At 36.6% G+C, this 18,550-nt stretch overlaps 3 protein-coding genes and 1 long non-coding RNA gene across 12 annotated transcripts in view; 2 read left to right on the forward strand and 2 right to left on the reverse strand.

Moving 5' to 3' along the window:
• Positions 1–9,579, forward strand: LOC306988953 (uncharacterized protein). 3 transcript variants are annotated; one of them, XM_079594195.1, is made up of 7 exons: positions 1–59; positions 1,923–2,261; positions 2,823–3,146; positions 3,478–3,588; positions 5,343–5,489; positions 6,640–6,933; positions 8,471–9,579. In XM_079594195.1, the coding sequence occupies exons 1-7, from the start codon at positions 44–46 to the stop codon at positions 8,560–8,562; spliced, it is 1,323 nt and encodes a 440-aa protein (XP_079450321.1). In that variant the 5' UTR covers positions 1–43; the 3' UTR covers positions 8,563–9,579. The 3 variants fall into 3 exon arrangements, with proteins under 3 accessions (XP_079450321.1, XP_079450319.1, XP_079450320.1); XM_079594193.1 differs by lacking the exon at positions 1–59 and adding an exon at positions 386–539; XM_079594194.1 differs by lacking the exon at positions 1–59 and adding an exon at positions 740–1,118.
• The window catches only part of LOC306988985, a 19,929-nt gene continuing 10,313 nt past the window's right edge, over positions 8,935–18,550 (reverse strand). The window contains exon 2 of the long non-coding RNA XR_013795539.1: positions 8,935–9,795. This is a non-coding gene — a long non-coding RNA (uncharacterized lncRNA). The remainder of the gene's footprint in view (positions 9,796–18,550) is intronic.
• On the reverse strand, positions 13,136–15,597 carry LOC306988972 (uncharacterized protein). The gene is made up of 4 exons (XM_079594230.1): positions 15,391–15,597; positions 14,670–14,966; positions 14,370–14,495; positions 13,136–13,644 (listed from the first exon to the last, which is right to left on the reverse strand). Exons 1-4 carry the CDS (start codon positions 15,437–15,439, stop codon positions 13,424–13,426), a joined length of 693 nt encoding a protein of 230 aa, XP_079450356.1. The 5' UTR covers positions 15,440–15,597; the 3' UTR covers positions 13,136–13,423.
• LOC306988952 (uncharacterized protein) overlaps positions 16,357–18,550 on the forward strand; it is an 11,832-nt gene continuing 9,638 nt past the window's right edge. For 2 of the 7 annotated variants that reach the window (XR_013795530.1, XM_079594190.1), the window contains exons 1-2: positions 16,357–16,432; positions 17,656–17,994. Coding sequence is in view for 4 of the 7 variants with exons in the window: in XM_079594190.1 (XP_079450316.1) it covers positions 17,673–17,994 (322 nt within the window). In the remaining 3 variants the exon portion in view is untranslated. Of the gene's footprint in view, positions 16,932–17,655; positions 17,995–18,550 lie in introns of all 7 variants that reach the window. The other 5 variants (XM_079594188.1, XM_079594191.1, XM_079594189.1 and 2 more) reach the window with 4 other exon arrangements.

The following is an 18,550-nucleotide window of genomic DNA, read 5'->3' on the forward strand; positions in this document are numbered from 1 at the left end:
TGCTGCTGTTGCATCTGGTAGGCGTTCCCACGGATGTCATGTCATGTTGTCGACATTGAGTAAGTTTTCTACACTTTTTGGAGGATGAATATTGTACAAATGGGATAAGTCTAGGAAACTAGGAAATATGCTCTTGAGTGCGCCTGCAGTTGCCTTTATGGAGGACGTAACCTGCAAAAAACGCAAATAAATTAAATAATTAATCCCCAAAATTCTACATAAACAGAATAGCTTCGGAAGTTCGTGACATACGGTGACAGAGGCTACTACAAGAGTAGAATCAAATGGGATGTTCTTCTATCAAACTAGATCTAATAGGCCTATCATCTAAATTAAAGTGCCAAATATACCAACTCATATAGTCTGGTCAACGGATTCACATATTGTTCGATTATATAAAATAGCTATATTATCACAAAGTTATAGAGAAGTAGGCCTAGTGTTAAATCATTTAAATAAATGTATGCTTTTATGCCAGCTGTTCCGACCTTCGGATAGCCTGCATGACGTTCGAAGCTTCACATGTCATCAATCACGTGGTATTGTAAGCTAATTTTGATATGTGTGATGTGATATCGTTTTGAAAATTGCCTTCGGAGCATATGAGCCCTGGTAGGCTATCAATCGAGCCCTCACTACGTAAATAAGTCACGTTTTCTCGTGAATGTATGGATTAAAGTAGCCTACAAGGGGTTAACAACTTAACCACGTCGTGCCACGCCCTCTCCTAGAGAGAGTACAGTACACCTGAGGCTCTCCAGGACAGATCGACATTAGGCTACTGCTGTAGCCTATATTTATTTCAAGTATAACATTGAATTGGGTCTTTTTTAAACGTCATTCACAACGTTGAGAAAAGTCTAGTGTCGTGAGTCTAAACTTGGAGTAGGCCTAGCCTATTTATATAGTATATATATATATATATATTTTTTTTTGTGTGTGACTGTGATTTGAGTTTAGTCATGCTACATCAGCTTTAGGACGACAAACACCGGAAATTCAGCGAAACACAAACATATAGTTCAATCGGATTGATCATATTTATTCAAGTCAGATTCGTTACAGCTCTACAAAAACATTTGGAATGTTGCTCGTTATGTTCCTACTATTAATGTACGGTAAGTTATGAATCTCAGTCTATTTCCTTTCGGTTTCGATTTATACATTTTCATAGACAATGTTTTATGATGATTTCAAGATTTAATGATGACAGAAGAACTAACAAATCCATTCTTGATGAGTATTTTTTTTATCCTGAGACGAGATGCATTTAGGCCTATTCTTTGGTTTCAGAAAATGTTTTTTTTGTTTTGTTTCATACAGATGTCTACGAAAGCAAGTCTTAAATAGCCTACAGAGTTGCTTCTCAAGTAGGCTACATTTGTCTTAATGCTTGACTGTGTGTAGGCCTGTGGTCTTACATTTTTTATTCGTTTTTTTCCGTCACTGAAAAGGCCTAATCCAAGATCTGCTTGTCTTTTCAGCAGCTCACACACAGATTCCAATCGAATCTGTTTGCTGAAATTAATCTGGTTTTGAAGTATAGGCCTACAGAGGAGTATATTAATAATCAGTAAAGACTCAAAATGAGATGCTTCACAATCACAGCTTTACGGAATGAAGCGAATCGCGACTCGAGAGCTCCCTGATAACGAGAACACGCACGTAAACACGCGACCAATCAGATACACCCATTTTAACAGCGTTAACATTTAGATTTTTAACATCATATGAATTTACTAAACATATTAATTAGTGCTGTACATAACGGTGTAAAGTATTTGACAACATATTTAATAATTATTTAAACTGATTACATGAACTGAAATGGTCCCATGAATTAAACCTCAAAAAACACTTACAGTAGGCTAACTCTTCAGCATATTACAGTTTCAGTAAAACTTGCTATGTTTGTATTCCAGGTGTATCTACTATAGAGACGGATGAAACTGAGCCTGTGTCAGTGATGGAGGGAGATTCTGTCACTCTACACACTGATCTTTCTGAAATACTGAATGATGATACTATACTGTGGATGTTTGGACCAAAACATGCTCTCATATCTCAAATAAGGAGAAAGGAAGACTTGACCTCATTTTCTTTCACCGGTGTTGATATGGGATTCAGAGGCAGATTACAGGTGGACGAAAACACTGGATCTCTCACCATCAGAAACACCAGAATCACACACTCAGGACAATATAAACTCTCCATCTCTAGAGAAAAGACTACGACAAAGATATTTAGTGTTACTGTCAGTGGTGAGTATCTCAAGTCTTTTATTGTAACTTTAGTTGCTCCTCCACCGTTGGGCCAAACCGCTCCAATTGCTTAAGCTGGTTTCGGATATGGTTTATGGATACGGAAACAAGCCTCCATAAATAATGTGCTTGGACACCAAACTGTCAGCCAGGCCACAGGAAAGTGACCAATCCCGAGCAGCGATGCCACTTCACAAGTCACTACACGCTGAGAACGGTTTGTAATCGTGCCATGCTGAACCATGCTCAAGTAGAAATGTGACTTGAAACGTTAATACTGTTCTGAGAACCGTTCGGCCTGACGGTGGAGAAGCAGCTAATGGTCTGGGTTTAGATCAGTGTGTTAATAATTGGTCATTCTAAACCCTGGATTATTTCACACTATTTATATTTACCCTGGGATGGAATTATGGTTATTTAAGTTTCATGATTTTAAACCAAATTTAAATGATTGTGTAAGCATTTATTGACTGTGATTTCCCAGATTTTGCACCGCATGATGGGACTAACTTGTGAAATGTCGTGAAACACATTTTTGTTAATGTCCTGCTTGTTTTGCAGACATGGTTGGTGAGACGGATGCAGTGAAGTCAGTGTCAGTGACCGAGGGAGAGTCTGTCACTCTAAACACTGATGCTAAAATCCACAAATATGCCATGATGCTGTGGAGATTTGGAGATAAGGGCATCATCCGAGCTAAAATCGATATTGAAACTAATACAATCTCGTTAAACGATACTGATGGGAGTTTCGGAGATCGGCTGCAGCTGGATCATCAAACTGGATCTCTGACCATCAACAACACCAGAATCACAGATTCTGGACTTTATGAGCTACAGATCAGAGACTGTGAGAGTTCACAGCGATTCCTTCTTTCTGTCACTGGTGAGTCACTCTGAGTAACTGAAAGAGTGTAAGTGAGTGAAAGAGTAAGTAGCTTTCAGTGTAATGGCATACGGCAGGGTTCCTCAAATCCGGTCCTGGAGGGCCACTGCCCTGCAGAGTTTAGCTCAAACCCTGATCAAAATCACCTACCTGTGATTTTCTAGTGATCCTGAAGACTTTGATAAGTTTGATCAGGGTTGGATCTAAACTCTGCATTGGCTCAGGACAAGATGTGAGAAACCCTGGCATACAGTATTATTAGCATATATTTTAAGTCATTTCAGATCATCACATTGTATGACACTTTCACTATCTCTCTTTATATCCAAAGATCCACGTCTTTCTCCGGGTGCTATAGCAGGAATTTCTATCGGTGTTTTAGTTCTTGTTCTGCTGCTTGTGGCTGCAGCTTTTGGTCTGATTTACTGTCACTGCAGAAGCGGTAAGTATTACAAAATTTAAAAGAGAATTTCCATTTCCTCCATAATATTGCTAAAACTTTTGTTATACTGCGTACGCATTACATTATAGTCCTTATTTTGAGCGACTCGTCTTTCCATTTCTTTCAAAATCAAACCACTCATTGGGGAAAAGAAACTCCAGCACAGCGCTACAACAAACCATAATGAATTGAATCTTCACATTAGATAATGCTTTACAATGAACTCTGTTAGAGAGCTATATGGCAATTGTAGCTCTACTTGTTAGAAATAAAAATAGCATCTTCTCTGCATTGCTTTTGTAGCATTTCAAATCCCTCATGTCATCTCTTTAAAGACAAGCCGATGTTGATTCTTGTTTTATTACGAGCTCTGTCGAGTTCTCTTTTTTCCCAGCAGACTCTCATCTGTTTGGTGTTTGTTTAAAATGGGTGATTCCCTGGAGGTTGGAGATATAGTAGCTCCATGTCAAACTTTCACGCTCGTTTTGACAATTTACCTGTGACACCCCCACATGAGTCAAAGTACCCTAGTGAAAACACATATACTAAAATGTATTTGAAATACATTTATTTCATGCTAATTATACTAAATACATTGAACGTATTTATGTACTTGATATAAATACGCTGCAATTTTACTTTTTGGAACAACTCATTGTGTACTTAATGTACTTTAGTTATCCAGAAATAGTGCTGAGATCCAGCTAAAGATATATTTAATATATTTGATTGTGATACAGTGGAACTATTGCAAGTATACTTAAGGTACACTTTAAATATCTTGCATTTAAATAATTATATTGTGCAGAGGTCATACTATCTTTACCAATAGTGACATTAAAACACATTTTAGGCTTAATATTAAGAAATGTGCATTGTGCAATAAAGGTATTGTTTTTTTTCACTAGTTTATTCAGAGTAACTTTTTCTCTATTTCCGGGATCTGACAAGACACGTACAGGCATCAGAGTGACATATGTACACAACTTCCTGTGAAAACCATTTACCGACAGGTTTAAAATATAAATGCTTATAACCAGCTTACCTTTGTGAAGACAAAAATAAATTGACATTTGACACAATTTTTATTTTTTTTGCAACTCTTATCCTGTTTTATGTATTTTATATTAGTTCTATGATTTTTTTTCGTTAATATATAATTTTTTTAATTCAAATGGGGGTGGAGTTGAAGAAAAACTAATTTGAACATTTGAACAACTTACTCCAACTTTTCAGTAGTGTTACAACCCTTTCCAACTACTATTTCACTCAAAAATGGAACTTCTCCCATCATTTACTTAAGTAATGTTGTTTCAAACATGCTGTTGTTTATGTCACTCTTTTCCATACAACATTTCATAGTGACCTCAATGTTCAAGCTCTAAAAAGGAAAATAACCAAAAATGCGCTATTGTGTTGTCCAAACAATTCATGCTATATATTCCAAGTCTTCTAACGTCAGATGATAACTTGTAACGAACAGTTATTTACTGATAATCTTCCAGTTCTCCAATGTTCTGCCAAAATTGTTGAAGTGCTGCAGTAGGTTTGAGCAATGACAACTGTGAGTGTGCAGAAAAGAGAATGAGATTTGAGATGTGTGGCATTGCCAGTAATTTTTCAGTCTGTTCCTCACTCAGAAGACTTGGAATATATAGTATGAGTCATATGGACTTTATGGTGTGGTTGGTATGAATGTATAATTGAGATGTTCACCTGCACACTGAACACATTTGTTCTCTGTTTCTGTGTAGCTGGGACACGTGAAAAGACCGCGACGGAGGGAGAATCTTTCATAACCCTTACTCAAATACAGGGTTTTGATACGATAGAGTGGGCCTATAAAGCTGCAGACGATCTCATTGCTGAAATCAATAGAGGGACCAGAAGGCCATTGGCAGGTGCTGTTATGTGAATTAGGAGATTAAAGTTGTAATATTGCATGAATAAATTAGGGATATTTTGAGGAGAAACAAGTCACGTAACGAGAAAAGGCATCAGAAATCATAGATGAGTAGGGCTGGTTTTAAAAATAGCCATTTCCCAATTTATATGAATCTTCATTTCTTGAGGCTACATTACGGTTTTCAAGCTTTCCACACTAAGACGTCTGAAAATGCTTAAATCGCTTAAATCGAGTGGCTGTAAATAATATATATTTAAAAAATCTAGACAGGAACATTTTGCAGTATAATAAATATTCATTAGGCTATATTTTTACTTGACTATCTTAGTGATGTTTGAATAAATCTGTAATGAAAACAGAACTTTGACGCCACTTTTTAAATGTTTATATTTAACAAATTGAAGTAACATAAGTAGCTTATTTTATTAAAAGAAAATATATAATAATGTTTCAAATTTGAAAATGTTTCTTTACAACTTTGGTATTTGACTGTTGATTATTATATCTAAAAAATGTGTTTTGCGGGAGTGATACAAGCTTTTCTGCATATTTGCATGTTCAGTTAAATCCTTGTTACATAAATTATATTGAAGTGTGTATACAAACAGTGTGTCTTCTCATCGAAACAGTAAAACATATAAGTGTTGTAAAAATGTAACAATTTTTTTTCAGTTGTACAGTACAAAGGTTTAATGCAATTAATGTGGCATCCGTATTTCCCCATAATAATAATTTTGCCAATATTTTTTAAAGTCTAATAAATTTGAAAATGTATAGCTTTCAAATATACTGTGATTGTTGTTTCTACATGAATATTATCACAATACATATCGTGATTAATTAAAGAACAAAATGTGCGATTTTAATTAGTTAAAAAAACTATCGATTGACAGCACTAAAGTATAGACAATTTTGCATACCTCATAAGAAACAAAATAGCTAAATAGATGGTTCTGCTCATGAACGTTTAGTTTTCTTGCACCCTTATGGGATTAAAAAAAAATGAAATGAGGTTCATGTTCAGGAACATGCCAAAATAGTTCAGAAAATCTAATCTAAATGTATTCATTCAAATGTATTCAAAATTAATTCAAACATTTGTTTTTCTGTCTTTCTCTGTTTCTGTGCGCTGCTGTGACGTGAAGTGGGTTCATTGTCAGTGAAGGAGGGAGGTCCTGCCCTTCTCAAGACACGTTCTACTGAAATCCAGACAGGGGATCTGATACTGTGGACGTTTGGACCAGAAAACGGTCTCGTTGTTAAAGCTGATTCGAGACTTACTAATATTACCGAGAGATTTGAAGACAGACTGAAGCTGGACAAGATGACTGGATCTCTGTTCATCTCAAACATCAGTCTTGCAGACTCTGGACCTTATAATCTACAGATCATCAACAAAGAACATACCACATACATAAGAATCAATGTGAAGGTCACTCGTGAGTATTAATAATACAAATAATAATACATTTATTAAAAAACAGTCCTCGACGGTTCTCCAACAGTGGTTTCGCGATCCAGGTTATGTGAGCAGTGCAAATCACAAGTTAGTGCGGTTCATTTGAATGAGTGTGAACGCAACAAGCAGACCGATTCCACTAAAAACATGGGTCTCGTCCGCTTCCAAACTAACTCTGGTGCGGTTCGAATGAAATATGAACGCAACATGGACCAATGACATGTAAACGAACCAAAAATCGGACATTATGTGACCCTAAAAAGTCAGAATATTGCCCATCACAGTTCAGGACAGTAATTAGAACCACGTCTTCTCGCGGCATATCTACGTTTGTGTGTGTGATGGAGGCATTCCTGCACCTGTTTTGACATTTTATGAGCTCTTCACGAGTTCTCAGCTGCTCAAAATACCCTAATAGTTGCGGACACACAACAAGTGCAGTTATCCCAGAACACAGCATTGTTTTTGATGTTTGGTTAGTTCTGTCTCAAAATATACATGATAAAAGCCAAACAGTCAGATTATGAACATCTATGCCTTTAGGTTCAGTGTTAAAAATGCCAATGTGAATTCTAAGTGGACCAAGACTAAGGCCTTATCCACACTACTGCGTTTTAGTTTAGAAACGGAGAATTAAAACGAATACGATCTCTGTCCACACCAGCGTTTTAGCTGCGTATTAGAATTGATCTCCGTCCACATTAAAACGACTGAAAACACGGATCACGTGACCATTCACCAACACTGGGCATGCGTGTGCCGGTGTACACAGGCCCATGTAGGCAGTTATAGCATTGTAAAATGCTAAATTTATTTGCACAACAGCTGCTAGCAAAGACATCAACATCAGTAACGCTTGTAATTCGTTATCCATGTTGCAGTCACTAACGTTACGTAGTCCAGGCTGTTTTTGTATGTTTTCTTCCCGGGGACGGGTCATGTGATGTGTGGCTGACGAATCAGGGAAGGATACGCCATGACTGATGACATCCAATCATAGAGCCGAGCGTGAGCCTCTGCGTCATCGTTTCTAATGTCCTCCGTTTTGACCGTCTTCACTAAAACGCCCTCCGGAGATTCAAAACGCAAAACGGTGTCGGAGCGTTTCTAAACTTCTCCGTTTTAGGTCTTCGTTTTTGCAGTTGTAGTCTGGACGGGAGGTGCAAACGTAGCAAAAGGTCTCCGTTTTTAAACGAAAACGCAGTAGTGTGGATGGGGCCTAAGTGTTTTTTTTTTTTTGTTGTTGTTTTTGGTCCAGACCAAAGGAACCAAGCAAATCGAACTACAAGTTACACCCTAACATTTTTCTTTAAGCTTTTCAAGGAAAAAGATATGTAGTTATTCATATTGTAAAAATATTAGCTATATTTGTTTTTGTTTAGTGTACATGTTTAGAAACTCTTGAGATGGTGTAGCTTTGACATCATCCATATGTAGATGTAAATGCAAAAAAAGCATTTCTTTCTTTTATTTTAATTTCTGTGATTTGTCTCTTTATTTTCTGTCTGATTCCTCAGGAGACCGAGTGAACGAGCCAGCGACTGTAATGTCGCCGCTGTTGATTGGAGATGTTCCTGATGGAGAGGACGAGCAGCAGAGTTCAGTATGATGCGATAAGACACGCCCACCAGTGTCAATCACTCTGACATCATCAACAATCGAGCTCAGCAAAATATTTCTGCTTTTATGAAAGTGAGAAATGAACCTGTGTGCTGGAAAAAGTTGGAATGAGCTCTTGTGTGTTGAGCACATGACTAACAGCAGGTTACAGAAGACACGTGTCCTACAGACACTAATCTCACTGCTGAAGAACTACTGAGAACTGATGAAGCACGGGCACATGTAATATGCTGAAGAGTTACAGTACTGTACAATGCTTTTTTTCTGAGGTTTAATTCATGGGACCTTTTCAGTTCATACAATGAGTAATCAGTTTAAATAATTATTAAATATGAATTTGTTGTCAAATACTTTCAAAATGTTGAGTTTTGCATTCATTAATATTTAGTAAATTCATGTGATATTAAAAATCTAAATGCTAACGCTGTTAAAATGGATGCATCTGATTGTGATATCATGGGATATCGAGATTCTCTTCATTCTCAGTAAAGCTGTGATTGTGAAGCATCGCATTTTGAGTGATTGCTGATATAAACATGCTCCCTTTAAGGTATACTGTATATAACGCACATTTGCACAAATGTAAAATATGTTTTCTAAATACATTCAGCTAAATATTGTTTTATAAATGTATACATTTTAATTGCAATATGATTTGAATACAGCATTAAGCTATCAGCTGAAAAGAACACGCAAACCGTACAGCAAAAGAGTGAGATGATCAAATGTTATTTTTAGAGTTATTCTGTTTGGTTAAAATGTGAATGTTTGATTATATCGTTATGTGTTTTAAATTAGATGCAAACTTGTGAATACAGGGAGTGTAAATGCTTTAATGTAAGATATACACTACCTCAAGTAGGCCTACATACTTCACTACGTGAAGCTCGAAGTGCATTGATTCGAGAAAATGTTTAAATAAGAGCGCGGATGCATTTGTTGTGTGTAATAATTATTGATTTATTGTCCCAATTGATTCTCAGTAAAGCTGTGATTGTGAAGCATCGCATTTTGAGTGGTTACTGATAAACATACTTCCTTTCAGGGGTAGTACACAGAGACACAATCCTCAAAGTTTACCATTCGCTGTCTACACTCAGGACGCGTGACTCTTTCAAATGATCCATGGTGCTACAATTACCAAATATCAGTCCTGGAATAGCTGTTATTGTTCACTGCATCTGAACTAATTCCAGACAGTCACAGAAATCGGGAAACTGAACTGTTTGATACTTAAAAGACTAATTTGCTTTTTGACAGTTTCAGGAGTAGTGGTGGCTGGTGGAACATTTTCTAGGTAGGGCTGTGCCACATCCACATCCAACAATTTTAACACGCGTCCCAGTATGATTTAATGCTAAACAAACAGTTAAAGAAAATGTTTAAGAAAACATATTAAAGGGACAGTGTGTAGGAATTACTCCCATCTAGCGATGAAATTGTATTTTGCATTCAAACGAATAATGCTCTCTAGCTCCTCGCTTTTTCAAATGTGTGTTGCAACTACAGTAGCCGCTATGTACCAAGAAGCTATGACAACAATATCCCTTCGTCGAGTTTAACTATACGTTACATGTTCTACTGTTATGCTGCCTATATAATAAATTACACAACCAAGCAATGAAAAAAAAAAAGCTTGTAATTTAGACCGTAACATTGACTTACCGTCGAGAAGAAAGCAGGCAACTTCAGCGTCCCTTTCAAAGTCTTTCTCCTTCATTAGCTTTCCACCTGGGTAAAGCTATCCCGTTATTTACCCTCGGTTTTTTAATTCGCTGGTCACGTTTCCTTTTAAATTCAATTTTGCCATTTCTCCTGTGGCTCGGCATAAGTATGATCCTGAATTATGTACCATTAAGTACCATGCAGTGCAACCTTTAAAATTTACCGGGGAAGTGACATGCATAACGTCTCTCTCATTGTCCGCTTCAGCTGGTTTCAGTCACGTGACGCTGGCTCTGAACGAAAACGCGCCGTGGAAACACGTTGAGGAAGCCTAGTGCTTTTTGTCCCTCTCTGCTATTATAGTTTTTCAAGATGGAGGAACGACATGGAAGCCTCCGTGGACTTACCTGTCCCATGTAAATGAAGATAAGAAATTATTCGCGCACGAGGATAAGTCGGATCATTGGGAGAGGTAATTCTACACCATTGTGGATGTATTTATGAATAAATACATTGATTTTAGTTAATAAAATACTTTAAAAACTACACATTGTCCCTTTAAGACAAAAAAAAAAGTTCTGGAAAAATAAGTATAATAACGATAATGTTGCCAAAAACGTGCTATATCCATTTTAGATCAGTTAAACTGTTTCCATCATGCCCATTTGAACTAATGCAAAACTCAAGATAATCCGGATCTAGCACATTCAGGGCCCTATTGATGATCTAAGCGCATGGTCTAAAGTGCACTTGGGCGTCTGAATCCACTTTTGCTAGTTTAACGACAGGATAAATGGTCGGTGCATGGTCTAAAAGGGTTGTCCCGATTCTCTAATGAGTAATGGGTGTGTTTTGGGCATAACGTGCAATAAACCAATCAAGAGTCTCATCTCCCATTTCCTTTAAAAGCCAGTTCCACTCGCACCATGGCGGATTCGCAATTTACATGACGGAATTTGCAAGCGGAAAAACTGAACGCTTCTCTAGCGAGGAAACGGATCTATGGGACGCGTTGTTGACCAGCCTACAGGCGCATACTACTAACAAAAAAAATAAAATACAAAATAAACCCTGCATATTATTTAAATGAAAAAGAAAAAAACGAAAAAACATTGACTTTAGACCGGGTTTCAGTTGGTCAATGGTGCAGTCTATTTCAGTCGCCTCAAAAAAGGCGCCTGAACACACCTCTGTTTCAGACCAGCACCCCCATGGGCGACCAGATGGGTGCAAATGCATTTGCTATTAAAACAACATGGCGGCGCAAGATGTGGAAATGATAACTGTGTCGGGCTGAAATTAGCAAAAGACACTTGCGTCACACCTGGGGCTGCATTGGGCCATGTGTAGGATAGGGCCCTAAATGTTAGTAGACTGTATGATTGTTAGATTGCCCATATGTGGTTGAAAACCTTTATTCTTTATGAAATTTGTTGGATATATAATCTGTGGACACACTACATCAAGTCAAACCTGAACTTTAACTGGCATGTTAGTTACATAGTGTCGCGTAGCCAGAGCTTTAGACTGACGGCAGAAGGTCGCAGGTTTCATTGGACAAGGACCACCCAAAAGCCGTCTGACTGACATGTAAAGCAACCAATCAAATTTCGTTTTGATCCACGTCATGTTAAGGGGCATGACAATGTAAAGTTGATGTCCCAAAATAACAGACTGGCGTGCATCTAATAAACGATTCATTCCAGAACCTTGTGCAAGTTTGCTGCAAAAGTGGTGCCGCTAACTTCACATGCTTTTGAAAATCCAGCGTTTAGTTGATCCTGATAAGCGCTCATTGTCACAGAGTGAGAGTGTTTGGCATCAAGATGGCTTTTTTTTCCAGGTGGACCGTTAAAGAACTGCTCACTGCAGAACAAATGGGTGGAGCTTATGTCTAGCTCCTCCCCGCTAGACAACCAGTGAGAACGAGCAAATGTAATTTGGGCTTAATGGGTTTAGCAAGAATATCTAACCACACCCTAACCCTACGCACAACTCTAACCCTCCACCCCATTAGATGTCCATATGTGGAGCTGGATGTCATCCGACTGTAGTGAGTACCACTTGAGTTTTGTGTCACATGCATTAGACGTTCAGCCAACGGTCCATATGTGTGATGTCTGAGGCATACATTTACATCATAAACATACTATGGTCTTTATCTATTACCGCTGTTAACAGACCACTTAATTTTTCACAGGAACAAAGTCTCCAGGAACAGTAATTGGATGATCGTGTCTGCCATTCAGTAAACTGTGTTGAATCATGATGTCCAGTTCGAGTGACACTGCTGGAGCTCCACCTAGAGGCTGTACGTAGTAAACGATGTTGGACGATGACATCACTGTTTTCTCCAGAGCGGCTATATATATAAATGAACTAAATTAATAACTTTTTTTACAACAAAAAAGAACCATCACTGAACTCACTTAAGCTGGACTATGAAGCTATTTTCTTAACTTTGTTGCATTATTTTCCTGTTATCACTGTAAAGATTTGAAAAATCTGTATTGTAAAAAGCGCTATATAAATAAATGTGACTAATAATAATAATATTTTAATATCTAATAATATCTTTATATGGCAGAAATAGTAAAGAGTAGCTCCTATCCGGCTCTGAAATCTGCACAAAAGTTTCCTTAATTCCTCAATAAGGCCCGTTGCCTTTAACCAAATTAAACTGTTTTCTTATTTCCCAATCTCCTTAATTTCCCAATCTCCTAATTCTACTAGCTGAACTCTTTCGTCCAGCCATCAGATCAAACCACAGCTGGACAGATGTGAATAACTGAGACCACAAAAGGTTTCGACACACAATCTGGAGCTGCTAGTGTGTCACGTAAATACAACCTTGAACTATATTGTTTAAGGATGTAATAAAAGTGGACAATGGTTGTTGTAAAACTAAATCTTTATTAAAATTCGCCAAAAACATTCACCAAGAGTCATTTCAACAAAGCTTATAATTATAATGCATCATGTGTTGCTAATTATTATTTTGTTTAGGGTAATTATGTTTGCATTCATGAATTTAATTGAATAGATCAATAAAAAATATATTCTGTGCAAACACAATCAATACATTTTCAATAGATGAAAAACATTCTGTTAATAAACAGCTGTGTAAGTATAGGAAATCTGTCGAGTGTTAATGGATATTTTATTATAGATTATACCAGTTAACTTCAGCAAACATATCTGGAACTAAAGCTTCTGCTCAGTTCACACTGTTGGTCTGATATGACTCCAGGAGTCTGACAGTGATGTCTGGTCTCTTCTTCTCTGATCATCTCACTTCTTGTAGATCTGATGTCATAAACCAGCACAGCAACAGTAGCCACGCCCACCAGAGCAGAGACGACCAATCGGATCACAGCTTCAGTGAAACCACAACAGTGGATGTGGCCTGAAAAAGAAAAGAAAAACGCTGAATCAGACCTGTGCATCTAATTCCTTTTCACTACTTTTTTTACTAGTATTGTTTAAAATAATGAATATAATATAACTCTAGAGTCTATAGTTCTAGTTCTTTAACCTCAGCTCTTCTAGAAACCTGTGATTATGTGACTCTTTCTCCAAGATCTTTTTTCTGCACTAATGTTTTTTTAAAGCAGCACCCCCACTGACGCTCTCACACACGCTCTCTCACACACGCTCTCTCTCACACACGCTCTCTCTCACACACACACACACACACACACACACACACACACACACACACACACACACACACACACACACACACACACACCTGCTTCATGTCTTTGTCGCTCTTCTGCGGTCTGTTCTGTTCCAGTTAGATCACAAAGGAAAAAAACAGCAAATGCACTTGTGTGCACAAATAGTTCAATCTTTCCATGAATGCATGAGCCGATCAAACGTAAATCTTGAAAGAAATGCAAGTTGCTTCGGATAAAAGCATCCTTAAAATGCATAAATGCATTGTTAATACAAATCATGCTATTTAAATTGGTTTATGTGGTTGATGGTTTAGCAACAAAACAAGACCTATGAATATGTTTGGTCACAACTGCACGAGTGTTTCCGTTCTGACATAATATTTTAAAGCTTTACAGAAACTAATATTGCACTGACTGAACACATTTAACAGAGTAAGAGTGAGTGATGTACCTGAACTGAGTTCAGTAATGTTGTGATTCTCAGTCTGGGCGACGGTTGAATTGTTCACAGCACAGCTGGACGAGAAAAAGTTGGAGCTCGATGATCTTTCTGATGATGAAATACTTTGTGGAGTCTCTGATAATGACAGATGTTACTGAGATGTTATTCTCATCACACACTTCTGATCTTATTTTATAGTAGATCCATATTTTAAATGGAACTAAAGCCATCGAGACATCATAAAATGATGGAATAGTGAAAAGAACACAAAATAAACATTTAAAAATATAACTATTATTCTCTACTCACCATAGACTGTGAGATTGAAACTCATGTAACTGGTCTCTCCACTGATAATTGATACTTTATAAAGTCCAGAGTCTGTGGTTCTGGTGTTTGTGATGGTCAGAGATCCGGTTTGATCCAGATTCACTCTGTCTCTGAATCTCTCATCATACGTCGAGTTTGATTCCGTGATTCTGTCGACTTCAGCGATTCTTGTGCTTCCGAACATCCACTGTATCAACACATATTTCTGTGTTTCAGTGTTTAGAGTGACAGAATCTCCCTCCATCACTGACACTGACTTCACTTCATCCGTCACATCTTCAGGAAAAGGGAACATATTTTGTAACAGACATGATGTTTGTTATTAATGACCAAACTTACAGTCATCAGTGATTTGTATTTATAGACATTTTCTTTAGTGAATGTTTAATGAATTGCATTAAACTTTTATAGAACTTTTATATTCAGGAGTTCAGGTGATTGTTCTCCAGCACTCACTTTCACGTGCAAACAGAAGTGAAACTACAACAATTATTTTTGGATAAGACTAAATATCAAATTTTGTTTTGGAATTATTTCCAATAAAATACGCAGCATGTCCCAGAACTAATAAATTACGTTTGTAAAGATATTAAAGAGATAAGAAATTGATAAACTTTTAACGAAAACCAACGTAATGCAAAGAGTTTATTTATACAAAAATAAATAAGGGACGTCATAATTAAAAACACTCATCACTTACCAACCAGACGCCACAAGCACACAAAGAACACAATAAAATAATTAACCATATTCCTTGGCCGTATGTCAACCACTTTAAACACGCAGTAAACCACTTTAAAACCGCGCGTTCACAACACAAGCGACTCTGTTGCTGCTGTTGCATGTCACTAAATGCATCAAGTGGGTCTCTAGTAGGCGTTCCCATTGGTTGCGGATGTCACTGCATGTTGTTGACATTGAGTAGGCCTACGTTTTCTAACCGCTTAAGATAAACGGTGGAGGAATTTTGTACATAAATGGAATAAGTCCATAAAATTGATACGTTAAACGAACTAGGAAAAGTATAATCTTGAGTCTTTACCAGTATATGTGCCTACAGGAATATATGCAAAAACAATAAATACATAAATACAAATAATTCAATGAATCCACAAAATTCTAAATAAATAAATGCGCAAATAAATACATAAATCCACATATTCCTGCATAAAAAATATATGATTTAATAAATATAAATAATAAAATGTGCGAGGAGATAATTAATTAAATGAATAAAACAAATGTTGGGGGAAACACTTTTTTTTTTTTTAAAGTAAATGCTAAACTGGAAGTTTGTTTTTTTACCTTTAGAACCGGTTATTCATTTTTTAATGTAGCTCTGTTTATTGAGAGGATGTCAATCAAACATCAGAAGGCACGTGGCATGGCAATAACAGCATGCCATATGGAGATTCATTCAAAAATGAATAAAAAAAAGTAAACTTTCAGTTTAGCATTTCCTTTAAAAAAATTTTTTTTTAAATTCCTCCAACGTTCGTTTTATTTATTTAATTATTTATCTCCTCTGACATTTAATAGTTTATAGTTATTTATGCAGGAATATATTATGTATTTAGTATGTATTTATTTTCACAATTATTTATTTATTTATATTATTTATGTTGAACTGTATTTATTTATTTGCGGGTTTTTTTCTGTAGGTTTTGTACTTGACTGCGTTCATTGGAACGCCCATGGGAACACCGTGCTACGTCATCAAACACAGACGAACTTACTTTGAGGTATTGTAGTAATCGGTAGTAATGGCTAGTGAAATCACTTGACTTTGGCAGTTTGATACGCACTTCGAAACAACTGAGTCGCAAAGGCAGCTTCGTAAAATACGTTACGTTTTTTCGTTAGAGTAGCCTAGGATAAAGTATAGCCTAACTAAAGTAAGCTACAAGGGTTTTTAAGCTTAGAAATCTGGCTGCGTTTCGTGCCACGCCCTGCTCGCCAGACTTTGCTGTATATTTCGTTCAGGGATAACATTATACTGGGTCTTTTTTAAACGTCATTCACAACGTTGAGAAAAGTCTAGAGAACGAGCCTAAACCTTTTTGTGACTGTGTTTTGAGACTAGTGTGCAGGCTTGTCAGTCTGTCTTGCTACAGCTTTAGGACAACATTTTCAGCGGAACACAAACGTACAGAAAGCATTGATCATATTCAAGTCAGATTCGTAACAGCTCTACAAAAACGTGGAACATGTTGCTCTTTCTGTGCTTATTTTTTATGTACGGTAAGTTTTGAATCTCGATTTCCTTTCGGTTTCGATTTATAGACAGGATTATAACAATCTTGAAAATCATTATAAAATAACAAGGTTTTATAATGATTTCAAGATTTAGCGATGACTAAAGAATTAACAAACCCAATAGAGATAACAAACTGAAAGAAAAAAAATCATATTCTTGATATTTTTATCCTGAGACGGGGTACCATTTAGGCAAATTTGAGAAGCAACATTTAGGCTAAGACGTAAAGCATTTTTTACTTTGTTTCATACAGATACAGTCTATGAAAACAAGTCTTAAATATAGTGTTGCTTCTCAAGTACATTTATCTTGTTAATGCTTAGCTTGGGTGTGTATGGTTTTATTTTTTATTATTATTATAATTTTTCCTCCACAATCTAAAAAGGTAGCCTAACCCAAGATCTGTTTGTCTTTTCAGCTGCTCACACAAATATTTCAATAGTATATGTTTGCCGAAGTGGTTTTGTAGTACCCATGAAAGAGAGTATGTTAATCAGTAAAGACTTAAAATGAGATGCTTTACAATCACAGCTTTAGTGAGAATGAAGCGAATCGCGAGAGCCAATAATTATATTGAATAATAATTATTTAAATTGATTACTAATCTTATGAACTGAAATGGTCCCATGAATTAAACCTCAGAAAACACTTACAGTAACAATTTAGCATAATACAGTTTCAGTAAAACTTGTTATGTTTGTATTCCAGGTGTATCTGGGACAGAGATGGATGAATATGAGTCAGTGTCCGTGATGGAGGGAGATTCTGTCACTCTACACACTAATCTTTCTGAAATACTGAATGATGATACTATACTGTGGCTGTTTGGACCAAAAGACTCTCTCATATCTAAAATAACGAGAAAGGGCGACTTCACTTCATTTTCTGTCAACAATGAGGATATGGGATTCAGAGGCAGATTACAGGTGGATGAAAACACTGGCTCTCTCACCATCAGAAACACCAGAATCACACACTCAGGACAATATAAACTCTCCATCTCTAGAAAAAAGACTACGATAAAGATATTTAATGTTACTGTCAGTGGTGAGTATCTCAAGTATTTTATTGTAACTTTAGCTGCTCTCCCACCGTTGGGCTAAACCGTTCCCATTGTTTAATCGTTCCATTCCGTGCTGATCCGGCCCAGCCGGTACGGATATGGTTTAATTTCCCATTGTAGAGCTGATAACAAAGCTCTTTGGAGTGTATAATAAATTATATGAGATGTACGTAAATCGCAACTACGTTATGGAGGATGGTTAGATTTTTTTATTGTATTATATTAACTTGTGTTAACTTTGGTCAAATAGCATATGGAAATGTTTTCTGCCATGGAATTAATAAAAATAAAATCATAATTGTGACTTTATATTACAATTCTGACTGTCTTTCTCCCAATTGCGAGTTTATATCTCACAATTTTGACTTTTTTTCTCTCACAATTGTATGTTTATCTTGCAATTCTGACTTTATATATCTAAATTGTGAGTTTAGCCTATACCTCGCAATTTTAACTTTTCTTGCAATTGCGAGTTTTTTTATATCTCACAATTCTGACTTTTCTTCTTTAGATATGTGAGATAGAAACTCGCAATTGTGA

Source organism: Phoxinus phoxinus (assembly GCF_949152265.1).
Source record: "Phoxinus phoxinus genome assembly, chromosome: 20".
Taxonomy (NCBI): domain Eukaryota; kingdom Metazoa; phylum Chordata; class Actinopteri; order Cypriniformes; family Leuciscidae; genus Phoxinus; species Phoxinus phoxinus.

Excerpts from the sequence above, each read along its gene's own strand:
- LOC306988953 (XM_079594193.1), top strand. The coding sequence starts at position 464 with ATGCTTTTATGCCAGCTGTTCCGACCTTCGGATAGCCTGCATGACGTT. Across the intron at positions 540-1,922 it reads CACATGTCATCAATCACGTG|GTGTATCTACTATAGAGACG; the intron begins GTATTGTAAGCT and ends TTTGTATTCCAG. Across the intron at positions 3,147-3,477 it reads ATTCCTTCTTTCTGTCACTG|ATCCACGTCTTTCTCCGGGT; the intron begins GTGAGTCACTCT and ends TTATATCCAAAG.
- LOC306988972 (XM_079594230.1), bottom strand. The coding sequence starts at position 15,439 with ATGGTTAATTATTTTATTGTGTTCTTTGTGTGCTTGTGGCGTCTGGTT. Across the intron at positions 14,967-15,390 it reads GTGCTTGTGGCGTCTGGTTG|ATGTGACGGATGAAGTGAAG; the intron begins GTAAGTGATGAG and ends CTTTTCCTGAAG. Across the intron at positions 13,645-14,369 it reads CATTACTGAACTCAGTTCAG|GCCACATCCACTGTTGTGGT; the intron begins GTACATCACTCA and ends TTTCTTTTTCAG.